A 23657-nucleotide genomic window follows, 5' to 3' on the forward strand; every position below is an offset into this window, starting at 1 on the left:
CGAATCCATAACTTGGGTCCGAGCGTGAGGAAACCTCCGCCGCCCACACAGCGCGGGACCCCCTGCAGAATGCCCAAGGAGCTCCTGTGTCAGGTCCTGAGAAATAAGGAAGGACTGAGAAACTGTCACGTTTGGGGGAGACGAGGAGATCCTATAACTAGATGCGAGCTGCTGTCTTGAACTGGATTCAGAACCAGAAAAAGGACATTGGTGGAAAAACTGGCAAAACCCAAATAAAGCCCGTAATTGAACAGCGTTGTCCGGACGTGAGTGCTGGTTTTTGTCAGGGTGCCACTGTTCTGCAAGGTGTTACCCTCTGGGGAATCTGGGTGAAGAGTGTACTGGAACTCTCTGGACAGTCTTCGCGATGCTCCTGTAAACCTAAAATTATTTTAAAATAAGAAGTTAAAAGAAGCACTGGGACATTTTTCCCCCAAGTGGAATCTTATGATGGACTCCAATCTACAGAGTAGAGAGAAAAGGGATTGTTTAATCGAAGAGGACACGGGTGGGTTGAAATCCAGAAATTCAGCCTTCCCCTTGCTTCTTCCTGGCATTCTCCCCCTGGCCTCTAGAGACATCTCTGAGGACCACCTGGTTGCCAGGGAACACACTGGGAATACAGTTTATTGACCAATCTTTTAAGGACCTTTCCACTTAAAAAAAAGGCTCTAAGTCTTCCAAAAAAGTAGTATTTGGACAATAATAGGACTCAATCAAGTTCAGTGTTTCTGATTCATTGACTCTTGGATCTGACAGCATTGAAGTCATTTGCAGCGTTAACAATAGAGTGTCCCTGAAGAAAGATGACCATGAAGCTGGATGGGAGTTATAATCCAAGACGTGGGAGGAGGGGGAGTGGAGACATCAGACACTTTCCAGGCATTTTCTGTTATGAGCACACATCTGAATACAGGAAATTAGGATTTTCTGAAGAACAACAACAAAAAAACTATCCTGGTTGCAGAAGCGCTCATTAGCTCAGTCTGTTATTCCAGGACCCCGGTTGGGACTTTCAAGCCACTATAAGAGATCTCAATTCAAACCACTTTTTGATCTAATTTGTAATCCCCTAAAAGGACTTGGTAAATATCTTTGCTGATTTATTTAAAAACATGCCAGCCCACAGTGCAATCAGATGCCTGTGTGATAGTTACCAAATAAAAAAACTAAACACTGTCTAACTTGGGGTTTCTAGCTTTTCACAAAGTAATTACACCTTAAACCAAAACATTGGCTTCATTTTCACAAATCTTAGCCTGACGTCTTAATTCATAACGAGCAGCCGCCGTAGGTTCTGGAAGTCACAAAAATCAGTGCAAAGGAAGACGAGGCTTTAAAGCACGTGCTGCCTGCGGCAGTCACATTACACCATCACAGGCGCGCAGGGGGCGTTCTTTGTGGACACAGGCAGTGGTTTTCCTGGCCTCCTCCGGCTGCTGTGATTCTCGGTGGCCTCTGACCTCCCACCATTGCCATCAGAACCAGCCTTCTCCCGAAACCCTTCATTCTTCTCTGTTTTCTCCTCTGCTCCACCCTCCAGGTGCCCTGGCCGCTGCTGTTGGCAGTGTCATTTCTCCGATCACCTCTCCCGGCAGCTTCTGGGGTTGGTTTCTTTCCTCCCGGGACAGTCAGCAGCCCCAGCTCCTCTTGCCTGCCTTCCCCATCTCACCCGCCAAACTGGCAGGTCTTCAGAGCAGCTCCAGTCTAGCTCTGTGGCTCCTGGGTTCAGCTGAACTGAAGTGCTTATTAACAAGAACATTTCTGTGTTAATTATGTCAGCGGGAACTTGACACGCATGTGCGTTTCGGAGGTTGTATCTCTGACAGAACAGATGTGTTTGTGCTATGTTGGTGAGTTGGCAGAGACGCCTGTGAACTTTAAAATTCCTGCAATCAAAGCAGGATTGTCAGCGAAGACGTTCGGGGTGGACCTGTGGAAGTTTTATTGCATTGATCCACGTTGCCCTTGCGGGCACTGGTGTGTTTTACTTTGCAAGTGTTGACGTAAGCGACACATTTCTAGTTTGAGTATTTTTCATCGGAGACTGAATATTCTGTTTTCACGGCTCTTTGCTATTGAGGTTTCCGACGAGCAGCAGCTGTGTAAAGGGAACCGCGTGTTCTCGGTGTGCGTGGCATTCGTCCAGCACCTGCCTACGCTTTACAGTTTGCTGGTCTAACCAGAGAGACCCTGTTACCTGCTCAGCCCTGCAGGAGGAAAGGGGCTGCCGCCCCGTGTCCCTGCCGTCCCCCTGTGAACCTGCACGAGGAAGGAGTTGAACAAAAGAACCTTAACTGAAACATGCTTTTTTCCTCAGGGGGAGAAAAACCAGAAGATGACAATTCTGCCAGCTGCCCTGTAATCTCAGAAACTACAGCCGGGCGCGGCGTTAGCACAGCTTCCTGCGTAGTGACGCGCGGTCGCGCTCTGGCTGGACGGGGCCCAGGTGCTCTCTGAACCAGGCAGCGTGCCGCACGCCGGCGATTCCTTTAGCCAGAGACCTTGCACCAAAATCTCACGGTATGCGAACGCCTGGGTTGGTTTATTAACACCTGGATTTTTCTTTCTTTCTTTTTTCAGCATCTCACAAGAACCTCGGCAAGAATAAGAAAGTGGTTCCGTTTCCTGGTAAGAGAGCGGCTGTTGGTGATCATTTACGGGCACGTGTGAGACGGGGACGGGCCTGTCTGTGCTCACGGGGTCACAGTGAGTTACCTGGGAGATGCCCGTAGCGCCCCCACCAGGCGACCCCTGGAACTTCCGTCTGGAGGCAGCTGTCCTCGTGGCTTGTCTGGCTTTGAACCACAGCTTACTCTTTCCTAGCTGGGCGCTGACCTCTCCGAACCTTCTTTCGTAGGGCACTGTTTTTAGGTGGGTTGACAAATGAAGGTTTTTACTCAGCGCACGGTGACATTGTCAGCCAGCGGTTCTGTCCCGGCAGACTTTGTTCAATTGTGCAATTATTTTAAGATTTTACTGCATGTATCTTTATAACATTTTGTAAAAAAAAAAAAAAAAAAAAAAAAAGGAGGGAAGCGAAAAGAACTCCTGAAACTTGTACTGAGAAGTGCAGGTTTCAGACAAACATGGAAATTCTGAGGTGCGCTGGAGTGACAAATTTTCAGGCACATTTAGGGACCTGTTCGATTATGGGCTCCATTCTGAAAGAAAACAATATGGAATGCCTATGCAATGCCGGAAATATCTCATCGGCAATTTCATTTAAAATGCAGGGATTTTCGAAATGCATTTTATCACACATCAATATAGCGCATGTGTCATTTTATAGCAGTGTAGTTTCATGTTAAACAGTAGAGTAACACATTATTCGTGTAAACACACTTCATACCTCAATGCCACCTTTAGTTCTGCACGTTCTAGTTCTGCGTGTCTGCAGGAGTGCTTTATGTGTGGGGCTGGGGACTGCTGGTCCGTTTATTTTGAATTCCCTTTCTTTCATTTATGAGACATTTCTGAGTGCCTTCCGCATGCCAAGATGAGTACGACACGGACCCTGCCCGCAGGTTGCTCCCGGCCTGGCGGGGAGACCGGCCGTACGCAGAAGTCGGCCCGCACGCAGGACGGGCCTGTAGGAGGCTGGGCTCGAGTGTGAGCCGCGAGCAGCCCCGGGTCTTCCTGGGGGCTTGCAGGGCAGCGTCGGCTCCCCGTGGCTCCCGCTGCCTCGGCCCTTCGTTTTCACATAATCACATCTTACCTTGTGGCAGTTTCTAGTTTTTCTTCCGTAATCCCCCTCCCCGTCTTTTGGTCTTTAGTTTTATGTGATGTGCTAAGTGTCACAACATGTGTACAGTTTGCCCTCTGCATCCGTGGATTCAACCAACTGTGGGTCAGAAATATTTGGAAAAAAATTCCAGAAAGTTCCAAAAAGCAAAACTTTCCTATGGCACGTACAGGTGACTATTAACATAGTATTTAGCTGTGTGTACCACTGTGTTTATAGCATTTGCATCGTATTAGGTGTTCTCAGTGATCTAGAGGTGATCCAGAGCGTTCCGGAGGATGTGCGCAGGCTACATGCAGACCCCATGCCGTTCGGCATAAGCGACTTGAGCACTGCGGGTTTGGTACCCGTGGGGGTCCTGGAGCCAGATCCCTGCAGACACCAAGGACGACTGTCTGTCAGTTTTCACGGTTCACTGTGTGCGTTCAAGCCCTTATCACCACAATCTTACATTTCTAAAGACCATCCTTGCCTGACTTTCAAGGCAGAAATAACTGAAACCCAGAAAGGGAAGGTGATTTGCCCAAGGTCATTTGGAGAGCAGGTGAGGGGCCAGAAGTCACATGCCACTGGACCTTTTCTTTAACAACAAAACAAAACATTGTGGAGCTGCTGGCTGTGAGCTGAGTCCGCCTGGATGTTGAGAGAACACGTGTGAGTCGGCATCAGCTGAGCTGCTCTCAGGAAGCCTGTCTGCCCTGGGCTGCCGCACAGATGCATGAGCAGATAGAGGCTGGTATTGGATGCCCTGGAAACTTCCCCGAGAGAGAATGGCAGGCAGTCTGGCAGGGTCAGGAGAGAGGCTGAGGGAATTACAGAAGGTGTCGCCCAGGAGAGGGTTGTTGGAGTGAATTGTGAGGGAGCAGTGGGAGTTTGCCAGGCAGGCAGCGTCCAGAAGGGGATGTGGGGTAGGGGGTCAGCATCCACAAATGCACAGAGATGTGGTGCTGCATCGAGGGTGTGCATCTGGTTTGGTGCAGTTGGGACAAAAAGACGGTGTCAGGGAGCAGTGTGAGAGGAAGATGAAGGTACAGCCAAGGCTCAGGTCTGAAGGTACGTTGTGTCAGTGAGAGTCGGCTGGGCCAAGATGCAGTGAAGGTGTCAACCCCAAGTCTCAGTGACTTTGCACAATAAATGCCAAGCCTGCTGAGGGGGGAGGCTCTCCTGGGTGTCTCCCTTCCTAGTGGTGATGCTTCGTGACGCTGCCATCTCCCACACACGGCCTTCACAGTCACTGCAGGAGGAAAGGAGAGACGGGAGGTCACAGTCACCACCTCAGCCCCGAGGAGGACTCCACGTCTCACGATCTCTTGGTCAGAAGGAGGCATTTGGCCCCCCGGAATGCAGCTGGCCGGGAACCGTCCGTGGCAGCTCTGTGCTAGGGAAAGGGGTGTAGTCTGGGTCTGCGGCCATCACTGCCATGCCCTGTGTGTCTTCCTGAGGGTTTTGGTCTTTACCCCGTAGGTCATGTTAAAGCAGGGAAATGATGTGACCAATCTGATATTGTAAAATGTCACTCTGACGGCGGGGGGCAGGGGAAGGCAGAGCGTCATGTGCGGGCACACGTTCTGTCTGAAAGATGGTGGAGGCCAGGACCACGGCCGTGCGGCTGCAGAGGGAGGGACAGATTGCTGGGAGCAGACTGGATGGACCAGGCTGGGCCCCAGAATTGCTATGAGAGGTGGGGATGAATTTGGAGCTGGGGTTTCTGAATCAGGGTCTGGGGTTACTCCTGCAGACAAGGCGGGCTTGAGGGGAAGGGAAGATGTCAGTGAGCTGGGTTCTGAGGTGCCTGGCTTCTGTCAGGCTCTGTGAAGCTCTAACTGAGGCTGTCTTTCCATGTGTTGTTTCAAATGGTGGTGTTTTCGGTTGTCAAGTGCAGCCTCTGATTTCCTGCGCCAGGTGGCGTTTTTCACGGTAGGAGTCGCGTTGACATTGGTGAGTGTGGTTTGGCCAATGAGGGGCTGATAAGTACCCGATAATCTTCCTGCACGTGATGGGTTGTTCTTCCTTTGTTGGTGCCTCTTCTGGAGAACAGTGGCCCTGGGTTCTTCTGCATTGATTCTTTTTTCTCATGTTAATAAAAAAGTGCCTTCCCCTACCTCAGTGACCCAAAGAAAAAGCAAGAGTCTTTCCTGTGGTTCTTTAATTTTTAAACAACTAAGCAACTGTAGTTCTAAATGAGAGTAAAAGTGTGAAAGCACACTGGAAGTGTGCTATCCTGGGGGAAGACTCATTAACGTTATTCCTGTCATTTTGGAATCACTGGTACAGAAGCAATATTTGTCATTGTATGATTTGTTTCCCTTGGTTTAGATGGCTACTGTGCTCATTGATGATTTTGTTTTATTTTGTTCACTTAAAACAAGAAAAAGAACCAAATGGCATTCTAGAGGAAAAAAACACACCCCTACTGCTAGAAACCCCAGTAGAAATAGAAGACCAAGGAGGGCCACCAACACGACAGCAGTCACAAGAAGAGTCATCACCACAGCACCCAGCAGTGAACCCTGAGAAACAAGGATCGCTTCAGCAGCCGTCCTTGGGACAACCATCCCGAGAACAGGTGCCGGACAAGCAAGGGCCCCCTGGGCGGCCGTCCTTGGGACAACCATCCCGAGAACAGATGCCGGACAAGCAAGGGCCCCCTGGGCGGCCGTCCTTGGGACAACCATCCCGAGAACAGATGCCGGACAAGCAAGGGCCCCCTGGGCGGCCGTCCTTGGGACAACCATCCCGAGAACAGGTGCCGGACAAGCAAGGGCCCCCTGGGCGGCCGTCCTTGGGACAACCATCCCGAGAACAGGTGCCGGACAAGCAAGGGCCCCCTGGGCGGCCGTCCTTGGGACAACCATCCCGAGAACAGATGCCGGACAAGCAAGGACCCCCTGGGCGGCCGTCCTTGGGACAACCATCCCGAGAACAGATGCCGGACAAGCAAGGGCCCCCTGGGCGGCCGTCCTTGGGACAACCATCCCGAGAACAGGTGCCGGACAAGCAAGGGCCCCCTGGGCGGCCGTCCTTGGGACAACCATCCCGAGAACAGATGCCGGACAAGCAAGGGCCCCCTGGGCGGCCGTCCTTGGGACAACCATCCCGAGAACAGATGCCGGACAAGCAAGGACCCCCTGGGCGGCCGTCCTTGGGACAACCATCCCGAGAACAGATGCCGGACAAGCAAGGGCCCCCTGGGCGGCCGTCCTTGGGACAACCATCCCGAGAACAGATGCCTCGGGGAGAACACAAGGAACAACAAACACCATGAGAACAGAATGTCACCATATTGTGAAGAGCAACGGTCCGACGCCAGAAAGGATCATAAGGCAGATGAAAATAAAATCAGGCGTTTTTTACCCCATTATTGCTAAAGACACATGCTAGTGGAATATTTAAATTGTGAATTTCATATTTTGGTGCCCAGACATAAAGTTTTAAAACAATGATTAAGACTAAGTTGCTCTGGAATTCCTTCTTCCGTCCCCCGAGCGTACTACACCTGGAGGGGGAGGGGTGGGTCAGTGAGATTTAATGTCACCACTCGGCCCAGAAAAACCCTTCTTCTTGGCCCATCACCTGTATCCGGCGTTCCACAGTGACTCAGCCACCCTGAAAATGATACGTTTACATCATTGTCTATAATTATTTCTTACTTTGAAGTGAATTAAGGCATCTTATAATTATTATACATATTATTTACAAGCAACACAAACACTATCTGTTATAGATACACATACGTGCACATCCATGTCAGAAGTAGACAGTAGAACCCCCTGGAACGGTGCATTTTTGGTGATTAAAGAGAATGGACTCTCAGGTCCGACTGCAGGAGCTCGGCTTCTCCACTCGTGCAGTGTGTGAGCTGCCTGCACCTCGTCTGCAAACTGGGGCTGAGAGTAATGACCAAGTCACAGGTTGCTGGGACAACCGAGAACAACAGTGCGTATCACCGAGCACTCGGGGCGGTGCCGGGCACACGGGAGGCACTGAGAAACAGTCAGCTGCAGCACTGTTCTGTTTCGACTGCAGTCTTTTCTCCCATGAAGTGAGAGGAGACACAGCAGATTATGCTGCCTGAGCCTCTGCTGAGCTGGGCTGCTTCGCTGCCAGAACAGACGCAGCAGTGAGGATGTTAGGGGGGCCAAGGTCTAGTCCCAGCCACACCAGCATCTGCCAGCTGTTGCCTAGTCACACAGGGCTGGCACGTGGGAGGAGAAAGGAGAGCTGTCACTTCACCATATTTATGGTTTCTTGATTGATTGTTAGATTTGACCGTCGCATTTGTTACACTTGAAGGAGGAAATGGCAATCAAATGGAAACCGTCTCCACCTCATCTTTAGCTTTTTTTGGTTAGTCCGTCCACTTCTGGTGGGGAACCCATTGATTTTGACCTGGCTACACTCTTACTGCGTGTTCTGGTGCATGAAAGGGAATTAGAACTGCATCTCCCACTCCTTTTGCCTGAGCCTTCTGTTCCAGCGTCTGGCGCATGTTGTTGTGGGAAGAGGGTGGATTCGGGGCCAGAACCTCGGGTCTATTATTGATCTGACGGCCTTGAGCGTTCGCTTGAGCTCTCCAGACATGACTCTCTCCTGTTGAAGGGGAATGGCGACGTTGGGCTGCTGGGTCTGGGAGCCGCCCGGTGACCGAGGTGCTCGCAGCCGGTGTGCGCGAGGCCACCGTGGGGCCGCTCAGTTGGCCCAAAGGCCCGTGTGGCCCGCAGCTAGTAGCTGGCAGGGCAGGACTTGAAATTATGTTTTTCTTTCCTTTCTTCCTTCAAAAACTTTTTTTTTCAGTTCTAAATCCACTGTAATACTCAACTTGCCTTCGCATAGAATTATTGTATGAATCAAGTGAAATTAAACTCTAAAATCATAGTATGATTCTGGTGTAAGATGGAGTCTTTTTATTTTAATGGATATGTCAGTACTGCTTCATTTAAAATATTGCATCCAGGTGACATCCAGGTTTCGGGCTTAACCTCAGAGCGGGCTGGGTGCTGGGGGAATGGATGACGTAACTCCCTGGGAGTTATTCAGTGTTACAGTCAGACCAGACAATTCAGATTCAAATGGGCCATAGCACCTTAGCACGTTTAAAGATGGGGCTGGAGGTTGGAAGGGGAGAGGGGACAGAGCGGCTGAGATGCGATGACCACCAATGCCAACTGCTTTGCAAAATCACGTCAAAATCAAATTTCAATGCTGCTTTCTGCATTAGCTCTCATCTCATCCGGTAGAACCTGGACTCTCAACAGGACAGACTGCAGCCCAGAAAATCGCCCAGAGTCCGGACTTTACAGAAATTCCACCTCTTGTGAAAGCTGGGAGTAGACTGTGGCCAGATCACAGCTTTGAGGGGTTCTTCCTTTAACTGGCTTTTTTATGTCTTTCAGACGGCCTGGGAGTGGAAACCAGTAAATTAGAAAAAACACCTTTATATCCACTTGAAGTCAGGTTGTCTTCAGTTATGGCGCTTCTTTCTTGCAAATGGACATTTTAGCAGCAAGAAGGTCCTGTCTGGGGTGGGGCTGAAGCCCCGGGCAGTAGTGTCTTCTCAAAAGCTAAAGATGAGGCTTTTCCAGTGGACGCCACATTGATCTGATTCCTTTTCTTGGTGATACTTCTTTTTAGTAAACATTTAAAAGAATGAAATGTGGTTCTTTATAATGAAGGCTCACAAGGGTCATTCAGAAAACCAAAAGGGTGTGGAATAGCCTGTGCACATTCCGTGTAATTACTTCTTTTCTTGGAATGTTTATTGGAAGGTATGGTTTCAGCTTTATGCAGCTTGAAAGTTCTCACGAAGACATACCTGGAACCTCAAGTTCAAAGGAGGAAAACATTTTCCCTTCCAAGTGATTAATTCCAAACAAACAAACAAACAAACAAAAAATCCCAGATCTGCTGGGAAATGGATTTTACTCATTTTTATGAGGACAAAAATAATGCCCACGTGTCTAAGTGCGAAGACTTAACAGTCTTCTTTAGCAAAGATTTTAATTTCAGCAAATAATATATGCTTTCAAATAACTCTATTCAGGGTTTGGGGAATTTTTTTTTTTTGCTGAGTACACATATAACAGTTACCTGTATTTTGTTTGCATTATAGTCATTTAACGGAGGTATAAGCTGTTTAGCTTTGCATTTTGGTTGAAAAAAATCATTTGCTGTCAACAAGGTAGAATTTGCATGATTAGAGACTTAGCCGTCATCATCTCCAAGATCCTGGGCGTGGCCGTGTTAAGGACTTGAAAGTATTTTCTGTTATAATTATTGATAAAATAGTTATAACCATTGGCAACAGGCTCATCAGTGTCAACTTCTTACATTTGATGCTTAAAAATGCTTTAGAAGTTGGCCTGCATTCAAATGTGTCAGAATATGTTGGGGTACACAGGAAAAACTGAGAAAGTAAGCAAAAGGGGAGAGTTTAAAAAATGTCTGCTGAGCCTTCTGAACTGAGTAGTAGAAGCCAGAAAGAAAATGGAAAGTGGAAACATCTTTCTCTTTTACAGAAAAAGTTACGGCAAAAGAAACTATTTTTGCTTCCACTGAAATAGCACAAGTCACTGTACACGAGTTGTTTCTTTCTTGCTGTTTTAAGGTTTTCTCTTTCTTTGGCTTTCGCTGGGGCAGGTGTGATGTATCTAGGTGCGCCTCTCTCTGAGTTTTATCCAGCTTGGAGTTTGTTGATTTTAGTGCTCAGCTACTGATTGGACAGAGATCGCCTTAAACATCTCGATTCAGCAAATCCCCAGCCTTTTCTGAGGAGCTCTGTCTGTGTGTTGAACGTGCCTTCAGCAGTCCCGTGGGGGAGTTACAACTCTGCTTCCACTTCACTTCCTGACCAGAGCCTCAAGGTCAGACAGAGCTGAGGGTTTAAGGCCTTCTCAGGCCTTTCCTGGGCGCACGCACGGCTCTGCACACGCACGTGGCCTTCTAGATTCTCAGGAATATGTCAGAGTTTTACAAAGCCCACTATAGATATCTCATCCCCTAGTTTTTTCTTAAAACTAGAACTTAAAACGTAAAAAATTTTTGTCTGGCCCAATTGGTGTTACTGCATCAGGCAGCCGTGGTGTTAAACAGTTGTCACTGGTTGCTTTTGATGAGTGCCCCAGAGACAGGACTGTTCAAACAGAGAGAGCTCTGAGTCAGGTCAAATAAAGAGAAACCTTGAGACCGGGGCTTTTCCTGCAGCCGCCAGACAGGTCAGCTCGTGACAGATTTCTGGGCCTCAGCTTTTGGGGAGCTCCAAACCCGTTCTTCCTCCTCCCAGCGGGTCCTAAGCTGTGGTTTTCACAGCTACCATGAAACAATTGAGCTGAGGAGAGGAAGGCGGGAATAGGGCATGTTAAAACATCATCAAGTCTGCTGCTCCTACTGAGATTCAGTTATGTAACCCTTCGATTAATTTCTAGAGTCCTGAAAAAGTTGATTTCGACACTTTTCATTACTTTCATGAAGGAGCGGAATTTTGGTGGTCCTTACTCTGTCATCTCAGAAATGCTTTTCTTGTGGCGTTCTTGACACGGCAGCTGGTGGGAATTTAGATCCCTCATTCCCGCACCTGCCACATGCTTCTAATTCTGTTCTCCCTTGGTGTATACAAATACAGAGAAGCAGATCGGCGAGCCACCCAGCCATGGGGCTGGGGAGGGGCACGTCGGTTCCTCTCTCTCGAAGGTCCTCAGTCTCTGTGGTTGGTACATGCGACAGCCTCCTTCACTTGACTTTGGGTGGATGTAGGAGGAAGCATTTTTCTTTCTCCAGGTGGGAAGGGAAAGCTGAAGCCTTCTCTTGTCCTTTTGCCCTTCTGGTAAGGGCACTTGGGGGAGAATAAACAAGTTGGGTAGAGAGATAACTGGGAGGTGGGGCGAGAGACCTGGCCAAGCAATGCTGCGTAATTGTTGGCTGTGGGATTGCTTTTCTTCCTGGGGCAACCTGAGTAGTTTCTTTCCTGAAGGCACAGGAGGGGATGGAAGGGGCTGGGATATCCCTCCACGTGACCCCAGGAGCCCGACTGAGTTAGGAGACACCCAACCAGCCCAGACAGGACTTCATCGTCCCGCCAGCGGGGACCTGGGGAGAGGTTCGGCTGCTCACTGAAGTCCGGTCACGCAGAGCGAGCACACACACACCTGGAGCCTTTATCAAAGGGCATCCTGCAGACCCACCAGACACAGCTGTCGGGGTGACTGAGGACGAGCATCCTGAAAAGAAGTTACTGTGTGATGTGTGTGGAGTGAGGGCCCATTGCAGGCCTTTGGTCTCTGGCTATTTTTTCACTTCTGTTTTCTTTTTCCAGCTCTGCCCTGGCAGCCAGCTCTTCCACCTATACTGAGCTTGTCTAAATACTTCTTCCCAGCTGTCATTTGCTGCTTTCAATCCACATGGGTTAGAAACAAGATAACAAAATGTGTTACGTGGGCGGTGCAAATCAAGGGTACCGGAGACCATGGCTGGATGCAGGGGCACTCACCTGTGGAAAATGCATGAGTTTGATGCGCAGACATTGTACAGGCTGGTCCCAGCTTCAAGCCTCTTCTGCTTGCTTCGTGGATCTTGAATGAGTCCAGGTGGGGTAGAGAAGTTGCCCATCTTCATTCATTCTGAAAGAGGCAGCTCCCTGTAGCTGGCTCCCAGGTCACCTCCTGCAGCCTTTCTGGGGCTGCCCAAAGATGCACCTTGTCTTTTCATGAAGTATTGGTGATGTGAGAACCAATTCAGACACAGGTGGGTGCAAGTTGTGTCCGGAAACGGCACCTTGGCTGTAGAGTGCTGCCCATCCCCAGGGTCTGGGTTTCTTTAAGTGGTCCCTCTGCTTAGTACTTACAAGGTGTATCCAGACTAATTCACTGGGAGTCGTTCAACTAAACTATTGAAAAGAAAATCCAGAAAAATCTCAGCTTTAACTGCAGACCATGGCCTCATTGGATCCTGTTTGCCCCTCAAATTTCCCACTTTCGATGCTGAAATAAAACACTGTTAAAAGAATACGAGACTAGAATGTGAACTTTGAGGTTTAGAATGATCTACCCAGAGAATTAAAAAAACTTTAGATGTAATGTATTGTTGGCATCGTTCACTGGTGACACCAACACCTTAATTTCAGCAAAGCTTCCATCTCACATTTTTTCCGTAGGGAAACAAGTTTACATGCCAATTAAGCTGAATTCTTTCCTGAAAAAAGTACACAGAGGATATTCAAAATGTTAAGAATTTGAGAATTGGTGAGTTTAAATTTTTTTCTTGTTCCTCAAGTGACACATTTTGACCTATTTCTGGCATTCTGCATAATGGGCAAATTCCAGATTGTGATGGAAGAAGCATCAGGGAAAACCTCTCCCCCACGAGGCACACATGGCTGTGGACTTGCTGGCAAACTGTGGCTCCTGGATGCAAATCCTCCTCTTGTGTTTATTTAAAGAAATCCGACCAATGATTTGTTGTTGGTCAGTGTTTTCATTGTGCAGAAAATTCACTGTTTTCATTGTTCAGGAAAATCTGAGCAATGAAAACAATGAAACGTGTGCCGGCGTTGTTTTTTTCAATTTTCTTGAAGAAAAAAAGATGCCGTCGCTCTCAGTGGGTCAGAGCACAGCGAGAAAACGTGCCCCTGGCGCCCTCCCCGTGCTCTCCGAGAGCAAGGAGTGACAGATTACCCGCCGGATGCTCGCGCAGCCCGGCCCCCGCCGGGGCGCACCCCGCGTCACAGGCGCAGAGCACGCGCCATCACGGCCTCAGAGTCGCCTCCGTGTTGGAGGAGCTGGAGGGGGCAGGGCGGACTGCGAGTGGGCTTCCCTGGCCGGGAGGGGGTCGGGCAGGGGCGGCTGCGGGGCTGAGCGGGACTCCGCCGGGCTGCCCTCCGCCTGCTGCTCTGATTGGCCGATTGTCCACGTGTTTGTTCTCAGTGGGTAGGCCCCCCACTCCCTAGTGTGACTTAATTCTAATTTCAGATCATTTTTTCCTCTTGGTTTAGCGCCCAAGATTACTAATTCTGATTTTCAGTCTGCCGTTTGAGACCAGTGGTGTGAATTATTTTTTAAGTGTTTTTTCTTTATTTTTATTTTTTGGGGAGGGAGGTAATTAGATTTATTTATTATTTGCTTTAACAGAGGGGCTGAGGGTGGAACCCAGGGCCGCATGAGTGCTAAGCACGTGCGCTACCCCTGAGCGCCACCCTCCCCTGTGAACTGTTGGCCCGGACAGTGCGCTGGCGGCCCGAGGAGCGGGGCCTGGCTGCTGGCTCTCGTCTCAGGGGTTCCTCGGACCCGCTTGCTGGGGAGCTCCGCACCGAGGCCGGGCGGCAGGGGTCGGTAACCCCCGCTCCGTCCAGCCTTCCTGTTTCAGGCGGTAATTGCAGGTGGCCCTAGAGAGGCCGGGTAAGACTATTTCTAGGCGAAATAAGTCAGCAGAGCAGCTCCCAGTGATTTCTTAGATGGAGTCTGGAACCATGACCCTCCCTGGCTTAGTAACGTGTCGGGAGCGCTGAGGCCGCGTTGCGGGAGCGAGCTTCGCGCGGTCTTCCTGCGGACGCTGAGTCCGCTGCGGGGCAAAGAGGCCGACAAGGATCCCTGGGGGTGGCAGCTGGCTTCTTGTGGTTGCTCACCTTCTGAAATAGCACAACAAAATACACATAGTTAATTATTCTGGACCTTTAGAAATGTCAGATCGGAAAGACAAAAACAAGTCTAAGTCCGGCCTTTGAGCCGCCCTGTCCGCATGCCCGGTTTTGCTAACGGAAGGGCTTCGGACAGAGATGGCACTCGGCCAGGCTGCCAGGAGGGGAGTGAAGTTTGCTGTTTGAGCCTGTTTGCCCCCCTCGTCCTTCCTTTGAATATTCACTGCATTTCTTGTGTTCAGGGAGGGCCGTGTTGAGCCGCCCACGTGTGCCAAAAGGGGCCACCTTAGCTCGGCCAGAAACAAAATCTAGCGTGTTGAGATAGGTCCAGAGTGCTGACTGACTTGTGTTTCTGATTTTTATGAGGTCAGAGTCCTGTGGGCAAAGGCTGCTTTCAACTATTTGTGGCTGGGAATCCAAGAATATCTGTTCTTGCCGCTAGAGATCCCCCAACCCCTTGTCACCTGATTCAAGGAGGAGACAGATTCTTTGGGATTGTCCTTCTGAAGCCCTTGAGTGTCCTTCCTCACGGCTGTACCTGCAGAGGAAGATGAGCTGGGCTGTGCGGAAGGAAGGCTGTGGACAAGCCAACCTCGGGACGGGTTAATGTCACATTCACGGGAACCTCACCTACCTGAGAGACTCAGGGACAGAAAGGTAAGGTGGGGGTGTACACCAGCCTGAGCTGGGGAATGGGTTGGGCCTGGGGCTTCCAAGGTCACGGCAGCTGTTCACACGACAGCGAGAAGAGGAAGAGAGGTCGCGTAATTAGATGTTTGCCTCGCCACGTTGATGGGGCCACTTGGCAAAAATTTATCTCCAGTGGTAACTCTTTTTTTGGGAAAAATCCCCAATTTAAATTCTTCTAGACAGTTAGGGAGGGGCCGTAGTTTCTCTTGAACCTGCAGAGTCTCAATTACCTTCTGTTCCAAATAATTCTCCTGCCAGAGAGACACACCTTGGGGAGGCCTGTTCTGAACCCCGGCAACCTTCTTCACCCAACTGAAATCTGGGAGTCAACTCATTTGAAAAATGAGGGGATTATTTTTCTCTAAGATTCTCCTGCAGCTTAGTAAATTTTGTTAACAAAGGCCGTTGCCAAACAACCCTTGATTTATGTGCGGGGCAAGGGCAGGGCATCACACACAGGCACTTGCTTTTCCCCGTGAGCCTGGCCTCTGGGCACTGGGAGTGCTCCGTCCACACAGATGCATCCTGGGACAGAGTTTGCACGGGACCCTGTTGAGGTCCTGGGAGCCGATAAGCCGGAAATGCCGACAGCCCGGCATCGCCCTTGTTTTCGCCGTGGTGCCCCGGCAGGCTGTGCGCGTGGCTGTCTCGGGCCAGCAACGTGGTTCCAGCACCTCTGACACCTGAGGACATCGCTGGGGACTCCTACACCGGCTTTCTAAGACTCGTTTGAATTCTAGGTAAACGTGATCACACGTGAAAGATGGAAGTAAGGGCTCTCAACCCTCAGGAGCCCCAAATCCTGTATTTGTAAGTATGCCTTGTGTGAGTGAGACAAGGAGAACCCTGGGCGCCGCATGTGTGCCGCCCGCTGCTGTCTGGGGCCCCGAGCCGCTGCCGGGCGGGCGAGCACTCGGACGCACTTGTTGAATCCCCTCCTGGCGGCATCTCGGTTCTGTGACAAGCCGTCGCTGTAGCCTGCCTTGTCACCCGCTTGCGTCTCCTGAGCGCACGTCAACTCAGGTAAAGAAGACACACCAGACTCTAGCTGTATTGCTGCCAGAGACGGTGGTCGGCAGGAAGTTTGGAATCAGTCTTTTTTTGTGGATAATCCACAAAAGGGGGTGATTTATATGTGAAAGTATCCGAGTGTACATAATTAATAACCAACATCACGGGACGGCACGGAGTCCTTGCAACTACCCTCGGTTTTAGTTTAAGAAAACCGTTCGCTCGCAATCACATTGATGCGTCCTGCTTCTCTGCAAGACGAGACACAGGCTGATTGGTTGTGACAGACAGTCCTCTTCTTAAATGACCTCTAGTCGTGAGGAGGGGCAGGGGCGCGAGGGAGAGTGAGGCAGGTGAGGGGTGCTGGCCCCCTCTCTTCGCACACTGACTCCCAGCAACCCTCATATACCAAAATGTGATCACTTTCACGAGCAGTCGACATAAAATATGAGCGAGACACCTGATGGCAGGCTCTGTGCGTGTCACGTTTATAGCACGTGTCGTCTGGAGGAGCCTGTTTCAAGGGCTTGACAGCGACGTGTGGCCAGTGGCTGCCGTCCTGGGCCGTGCAGTGTTACGATGGCCCTCAGAAGTCATGCTCTTTGGAGGTGAGTGGCTGTTTTGGACATCGTGGCAGGAAGCCCCAGTGTCGTGGAGGCTGACTGGCCGAGCCAGCGTCCATGGGGGGGGGGTGTCTCCATCTCGGCAGTGCACCTGTCAGAAGGGAGGTGCCACGGTGATGAGGAGGAGGGTGAGGGAGAGGATTCTGCAGATGAGGACATGAGTGGGGAGCATCTACATTACTCGCCAGAGGCCTGCCTTAGGGAGATGAGGAGCCTGGCCTGAGGCTCACGCCTCCTTGGTCCTGACGTCAAGCCGCCCTCTTCTCACGGGAAGTGAGGGGGCGGCCGGGTGACCCCATGTTCCTTCTGGTGCTAGCAGTCTGCAGCCTATGTGTGCACCCCATCCTGGCCCAAGTGGTGCGCATGCACACGTGCTGTGTGGCAGGAAGTCTCCACGCACACAGCAGCTGCGGGTGGGATCTGCATTTCCATAGCCTCCGTGTTTGGCTGGAGGAATGATTAATGATGAAAGTGGAAGACAGATGGTCTGAAATCCAGTTACCTCGGCCAAATCGCATCTGGCTCAGTCCCAGCGGTTATAAATAATATAGCAATGGCATCACCTTCCCCGTGATCCCGCGTGGCGTGGGGAAAATAAACTGCCCACCATTGCGAGTCCCAGCTCTGTTTTATATTGTTTCACTTCTCTCCTGTGGGTTTTCCTCAGCTGCTTCAACACGATGAGCTGTATGCCTGTCAGTTTATCCCAGCATCCGGCATAGAAAACATTCTTATAGATGCATCTAATTTGATTTTCCAATCACTGCAAAAGCTCACAACACCGTTGGACCTTAATCACCCTGATCCTAAAAATGGAAATCTTTGCAAAGTAAACCTGGGCGTGACCCAGCTTAAGTCAGGGAACACAGTTTGATGAGCTTTATTTCAGCATTTACTTTGGTTCAAATCACTGTCCTGACACAGGAGTTGTTTGTTGTAAAAAGGTCCCAGTGTCCTGTTGGTTACTGAGTGCCACGCTCCTTCATTTAGCTGTTCATTCGCACAGCTGGTCCACTAAATGCCCCAGGTGCCAGGCAGGGGCCAGCTTTGGGGAATCAGCCCCGAATCAGAAAGCGTTTTCGTCTTTAAACACGAATTATTCTGTAGGCTGGACCACACATCAACAAACACGATTGACCTTAGAACAATGAGGGGCTTAGGGGACCGACCCTCCGCTCAGTGGAAATGCGTGTATGATTTATAGTCACCAGCCCTCTGTATGTGAGGTACCAAATTTGTGGATTCAACCAACTGCGGACCCGATCGTGTAGAACTGTGCACATTTACTATTAAAAAAAAAAAAAATCCACCCTGAGCTCTTCACCTCGTATTTCTGCCCTGCCTGTGGGAGGCAGGGTGAGAGCCGGTGTGAGCCGCCTGCAGACGGAGCTTCTTGCTTCTTGAGTGACTCCACACCTCCTTGCACAAAGGAAGGGCCCTTAACGTGTGTTCACACGCAGCTCATGCCCCCTTCCCTCCGTCCTCCTGACCAGAGTCGTTGGGGCCGGGAGGGTCATCTGTCCACGGAAACCCCACCACCTGACCATTGGTGGCTGATTCTGTTTTGAAAGCCCTTTAGATTTCTTTTATTTTCTTAAATGAAGGACGATTATGGAATAAAGAAAGAAATGGCAAGAAATCAGGGGAAATTCCTTCTCTTACAGTCACACCAACCAGAGAGCCTTAGGTTGATTGTTCCCATTTGGTGGAGTGTGATAAACGCCATGGCGCTCACCCAGGGTACAGTTCGCTGGGAGAATGTTCTGCTTAGAGCCCGACGTGTCCCTCCTGTTCACTGAGCAGGGGTCACGCGTCTCACCGCAGGACTTGGCCCGTGGGAGCTTGTTATTTTTGAAGCATGTTGAGCATTACTTTTTTTAAACACAATTGTAGATAACATCCTGGAAAGAGGAAGTATTTCTTCATTAAATGACCCTAAATGAGCAGTGATCACATGGAGGGAAGGCTGTTACCTAGAAAAGGTTCCAAGGGTATTTTGGAGAGAGAGATGAAAAATAAAGGTGCAGGAACGTGAGAGCTATAAGATGACCTTAATAAACATTCTAGGAACCTTGATTTTTATCTTATTTCGGAGCCTCAGAGCCCGTTCTCCTGGAATGCAGGGCGCACAACAGCAAACACATAAACATTAAGATTCTCAGGCACAAACAGATGACGCAGCTGGAGGAGTGAATTAGAGGTGGCGACCTGCAGTTTCTGAGACCTTCCGTAGACTTGTGGAGGTGAAATGACACACACGGGAGGTAGTGATATTTCATGGTACGTATTTCTCCTTTTCCTGTTTAAAGTAAGAAAGCGGGTTTGGGGTGTGTTCTCGAGCCCCGAGAAAAGTGAGCGTTGGCGGAAGGTGGGGATACAGAGAGCCAGGCGTGATCGGAAGCGGACCTTCAGGTAAAGTCCCGGAGACGCGGATGCCAAGTGAGGTGACGTCAGAGAGGACAGGGCTTTGTCGCGCAGGAAGCAGCGAACTTCTGTCCCTGGTGGGACCACTTAGGGAACGGCGTTCCAAACTGGGGGGAGAAAGCCTGCTTCAGCGAACAGGCTGTGTGGGTGCAGAGACACCCCGCTGTGAGCGCTGGCCGCCAGCCCGCAGTGTGGCCCCTGGGGCTGGGGGACGTGGGGACCGCTCACTGCTGTTCTGGGGACCGTGGGGGCCGGAGAGGACGCTGCTCCCCTCGCTCTGCAGCTGCAGGAGATGCTCAGACGGAGCCGCGTGGCCCCAGGAAAGCCACCTCCAGTGCTGTGGGTGCACGTCCTCCGGGCCTTCACCTGGGCGGGGACATCGCGCTGGCCCGCTGCCCTCCTGGCCCAGTTTGGGCTGGCAGTGACAGGGTCTGTCCTGGCAGTTAGAGGCTCCCAGAAAAGGCTGACTTTGTGGTGAAGAGCAGGAGAGGGGCAGGCAGAGCTCAGCTGGTGACTTGCTGTCATCGTCCGAGACGCCCTCAGGGAAGGTCGGGGACAGATCCCAGTCAGTCTTCCTGAGCCCGAATCCCTTTGATCCTGTCATGTCCTGTTTGACCCGCAGAGGGAGGACCTGGCCGGCCTGTGGTCCGGGCTGTGCGCCTCCTCCTGATGAGCTCGCCGTCAGTGCCTGCTGTCGCCCGGCCACAGGGGTGACGGCCACTCGTCCGGTTCAGATAAACCTCCACTGGGGGAGTCAGAGCCACCCTGGCGGGGCAGCCTCCACCCCACACTGGGCCTGCAGGCGGCCAGCAGCTGCTGTGTTAGTGGGGCCTCCAGCCCAGGTTTTACCTGGGCCCACTCGGGGGCCAGCTGCCGTCACTGCCCCCACCTGCAGTCTGCCTGACCCCTTCCTGGATGTGATTTCTGGCGTCCCCTCCTCTCCTGGGGGAGCCAGCACGTGTCGCCTGCTTCCGAGTCCCGACCCAGCTGCACTTCTGCCGCTGCCCTCCCCTGTGGAACACCTGCGAGCTCGACACTGAATGTCAGGAAAGCGCGGATGTACGTGAGAGCAAGTTGAGATAACCTGGGGCCCCAAACACCAGCATGAATGCCTGCACACTATTCCTGGGGGTCCCTGGTATTCATACTCCTTTTAATGAAAGCCCCTACCCAGGAATGCCCTGGAGAATATTCTATGTTCTGGAGCCTTCAAGGCCAAACAAGCTATGCATAATATGTCAGGATGATGCCAAGTGAGGACACCCTGAATTTCTCATCACCCACAAAGAACATTCTCGTGGATGGAGAACATTTCCATCCTGGGAGCGTGTGCTCTGGGTCCTCCCACAGGCCCTGCCCTCAGCTGACGTGCAGGTTCTGCTGCGTCTGGACACCCCTGGAACTGGCCTGTCCTCCTCGCTGGAGCCGAGGGCAGGCGGCCCCGTCTTCTCCCAAGCAGGGCTGGAGGAACACTAGGAAGGCCGTGAGGCCAGTCACTCTGTGTGGAGGGTCCCAGACAGTTCCCACGCAAGCAGCCGAGTGAGGACAACTCCTGGGAGGGAGGGAGGGCCCTTCTGGGGCATGAAGACCCGGACTGGTCCTTCATGACTTTTACTTTCCATCACTTGCGTTTTAGGAAGCAGTTTGTCAGGGACAGCTGCGTGGTGCTCTACAAAGCCACCATAAGCACATGCTCTGCTAGGGGATTCTGCTTTTCTCAGTTAACATGAGGAGGCAGGAAAATTAGGAAGAAAAGTTGAGGCACATTTACACACACATAGACACGGGAGCTGATCTGTAACAGAAGGGAGCTCCAGCATGCGGGTGTGTGGTGGTGGGCGTCGCATGGAGATGCAGGTGTGTACACGGGTGGCAGGTGCGGACTGCGTCGAGAGGGTCAGAGAGCAGACTGGGAAAGAGCGCCAGTAACTCCGCGATGTGAGGACGGGTCACGTCGCCAGGCTGGAGAGTCCCAGGGAAGAACCAGCAGCGGCAGAAGAGGCAGGCTACGTGGGCGGAGTTTAACCAGTGTCGTCGTGTACAGAGCTCAACGCTCCGCAGCAGGGCTGCTTCTGGTTGGGGGAGGCCGCTCAGCCCGGGGCTTTGCCTGGCCGGAGGGCGGGGGCTGGGAGGGCTGACCAGTGGGAGAGCCTCGCTCCCCACCTGCTCCCCCCCCTTCGCAGACGGTCCATCTCCCGGGTGTTACCGGGCCCCACGTCAGAATTCCTTGCCTCATACCCATTACATACGTTTTAGAAATTTCAAGGTAAAAATAAGAGTGCTTGAGTTTCTTGGACCAAGTGTTAACACCTTGCCTTAGAATTCCGGGTCAAAGAAAACAAAACACTAGCAGGAAGAATTGTGATCGGCCGGGAGCGGGGGTGCCCCTTCATTGGTGGGTTGACTTGCACTGTTCTGTGGCTTGAACTTCCTGGAGTTTATCCTGATTTCCAGTCGGGGCTTGGAGATACTCTGGACTCTGAAGACCTGTTCGAGCAAGGCTGTGGCTCCAGGACTTACTGGTCCAGAAGACGGTAAACGCCTGATAGGCAAAGGGAATACATTCTCCCCGTGATGCCTGCAGCTCTTAGCAATGTTCCCGGTGTATGTTAGGTGCTAAACGTTGGCTGAAAGAAGTTGTAAAGATTTGAGAAGTTCATTATAGTAACGCACACATAGGTCTTTTTCAGTCCAAACTTCTCTGAGAGAGTCGGGGGCAATGTCATACGGTGATGGGACACCATCAAAGTGGCCACGCAGGACGTTTGCTGGCAGATTTCCACGTGGTGTTTGATGGGATGGCATCTGGGACTTTTCTGAGCAGTTTTGCCTGAACACAGTGCCCCCAGCAACGGGACCAGTCTTACCGCATCGCCTTACAGACCGCGGCTGAAATCCCCAGGAGACATCGGTAAGCAGGACTGATTGGGGAAGCGAGCCTTGAGGTGAATGTGGAAAACCAGAACCTTCTCTCACACTAGAAATTTGCTGCTTGATGTAAAAACCTAAGTCATAAAGCAAGCAGCGAGCCCTAGCAACACGTTCCACCTCTGGGCGCGCCCGCCTTGGGAAAGCCACCCCTGGAAGGGGGCTTAACGTGCCCCAGGCAGTTCTCTGGAATGAGGGGCCTGGAGCCCTCCCCACATGCTCCCCCAGCGGCCCCGCCAGGAACATCCTCGCTGCGCGGGGACCCCGCACGTCGGCGTCAGTGACCCGCCTCCCCTTGCCTTTCAGAGCCCCTCTCCTCCTAGTACACGGCGCAGTCACATTTCCTAAAACATAAATGAGCTTCCATTCTTCTCACGCAATCCCACGGCTGTTTACAAATGGAGGTGGTGCGTCCAAAGCCATGGCCTCCCCAGTAGCCGTGCGACCTCTGGCTCCGCCATCATCCTGATGCTAAGATCCCCGCGGGCGCCCAGTGCCCCCTCAAGGCACAGTGACTTTCTAACCTGCAGAGAAAGCTTGGCCCCTTCCTTTTCCTTTCCTTCCTCCTTTCCTCTGAGGCAGGATCACAGTGCCGGAGGGAAGCCGTGCTTTGTCTGAGCAGCAGTCTCTCTTCCCAACCTGAGCTGGTTTTTACAAATCTCTTCAGACTGATGCTCCATCTGCCAAAGACGTTTCTTAAAAGCATTAAAGGTGCGTCTGCGTCGTGCTAATTTTTGAAAATGCGTTGCCTTCCAGAATGCCCTTTCCTGCTCGATCAATAGGGCGACCTTGGCGAGAAGGCGTGGAATATTTACCTCTTAGGGGTCTTTGTAGAGGGTACATCACAGGCCATGAGCACTTTGAGATTCAGGCTCATCCTTTCCCCACGTGACATGAAGTCTGTCCCGAGCTTCAGGGTTCATCAGGACAGTGGCTGCCAGCTCGTGGTTTTATGAGCAAGTCTAAATTGTAGCTGAAAGACAAGTTTAGTTTTAGGACGTATTTTAACTTACTTTGTACCCATCTCCTTGGAATTTTGGAAGAACTTGGTTATTAATTGTAGGGTCGGTGTTGAATTACTGTTTTCTTTGGTCTGATTCCCCTGATGCAGGTTATGCTGGTAATTCTCTGTTTATGAACAGGGGGAACATATTTTCCTCCACCCTTTCTTAGAGAGCAATTTTCTAGCCTGGTCAGGTGACTTAATGAGAGTCTGACCTCCACCAAGACTGAATTTACGTGCACTCAAGTGTGAGGACTCTGGAAAAAGACGGGACAGCAAATCTGCACACCAAGGCACGCCGGAAACTCCGGGCTTGGGTTATTACCTCTGAGAAAGCTAGACTGGGACTCTGGAAGTTAATCATGGACGGTGGGCAGAGCCGAGGTCCGCTCTCTGCTCCGCCTGACCCTGGAGCTCCGGAAGTCACGTGTCTCAAGCAGGTTTTAGGTTGATTTTTTTAATCTCACCGTTTCCATCATATTAAAACGTGGCACCTTCAGTGCCGACGTCTTAGACGCTTTTGGGACCAAATTGTGCACTGTCCTCAGGGTCTCGGCTGAGACCCAGAGGGCGGGAGCTTCCTGTAAGGCGTGAGGAAGAGGAAAGGGG

At 51.3% G+C, this 23657-nt stretch overlaps 1 protein-coding gene and 1 long non-coding RNA gene across 2 annotated transcripts in view; both read left to right on the forward strand.

Annotated features, from left to right (window-relative positions):
- Window positions 1–8591, forward strand: part of DCDC2C (doublecortin domain containing 2C) — an 81679-nt gene extending 73088 nt beyond the window's left edge. The window contains exons 10-11 of the mRNA XM_074341496.1: window positions 2584–2631; window positions 6115–8591. Of these exons, the coding sequence (XP_074197597.1) occupies window positions 2584–2631; window positions 6115–6138 (72 nt within the window). The 3' untranslated portion in view covers window positions 6139–8591. The remainder of the gene's footprint in view (window positions 1–2583; window positions 2632–6114) is intronic.
- A 6025-nt stretch (window positions 8592–14616) lies between these two features.
- The window catches only part of LOC141573451 (uncharacterized), a 72976-nt gene continuing 63935 nt past the window's right edge, over window positions 14617–23657 (forward strand). The window contains exons 1-2 of the long non-coding RNA XR_012499167.1: window positions 14617–15026; window positions 21797–22028. This is a non-coding gene — a long non-coding RNA (uncharacterized LOC141573451). The remainder of the gene's footprint in view (window positions 15027–21796; window positions 22029–23657) is intronic.

Source organism: Camelus bactrianus, chromosome 15, assembly GCF_048773025.1.
Source record: "Camelus bactrianus isolate YW-2024 breed Bactrian camel chromosome 15, ASM4877302v1, whole genome shotgun sequence".
Classification (NCBI taxonomy): Eukaryota; Metazoa; Chordata; class Mammalia; order Artiodactyla; family Camelidae; genus Camelus; species Camelus bactrianus.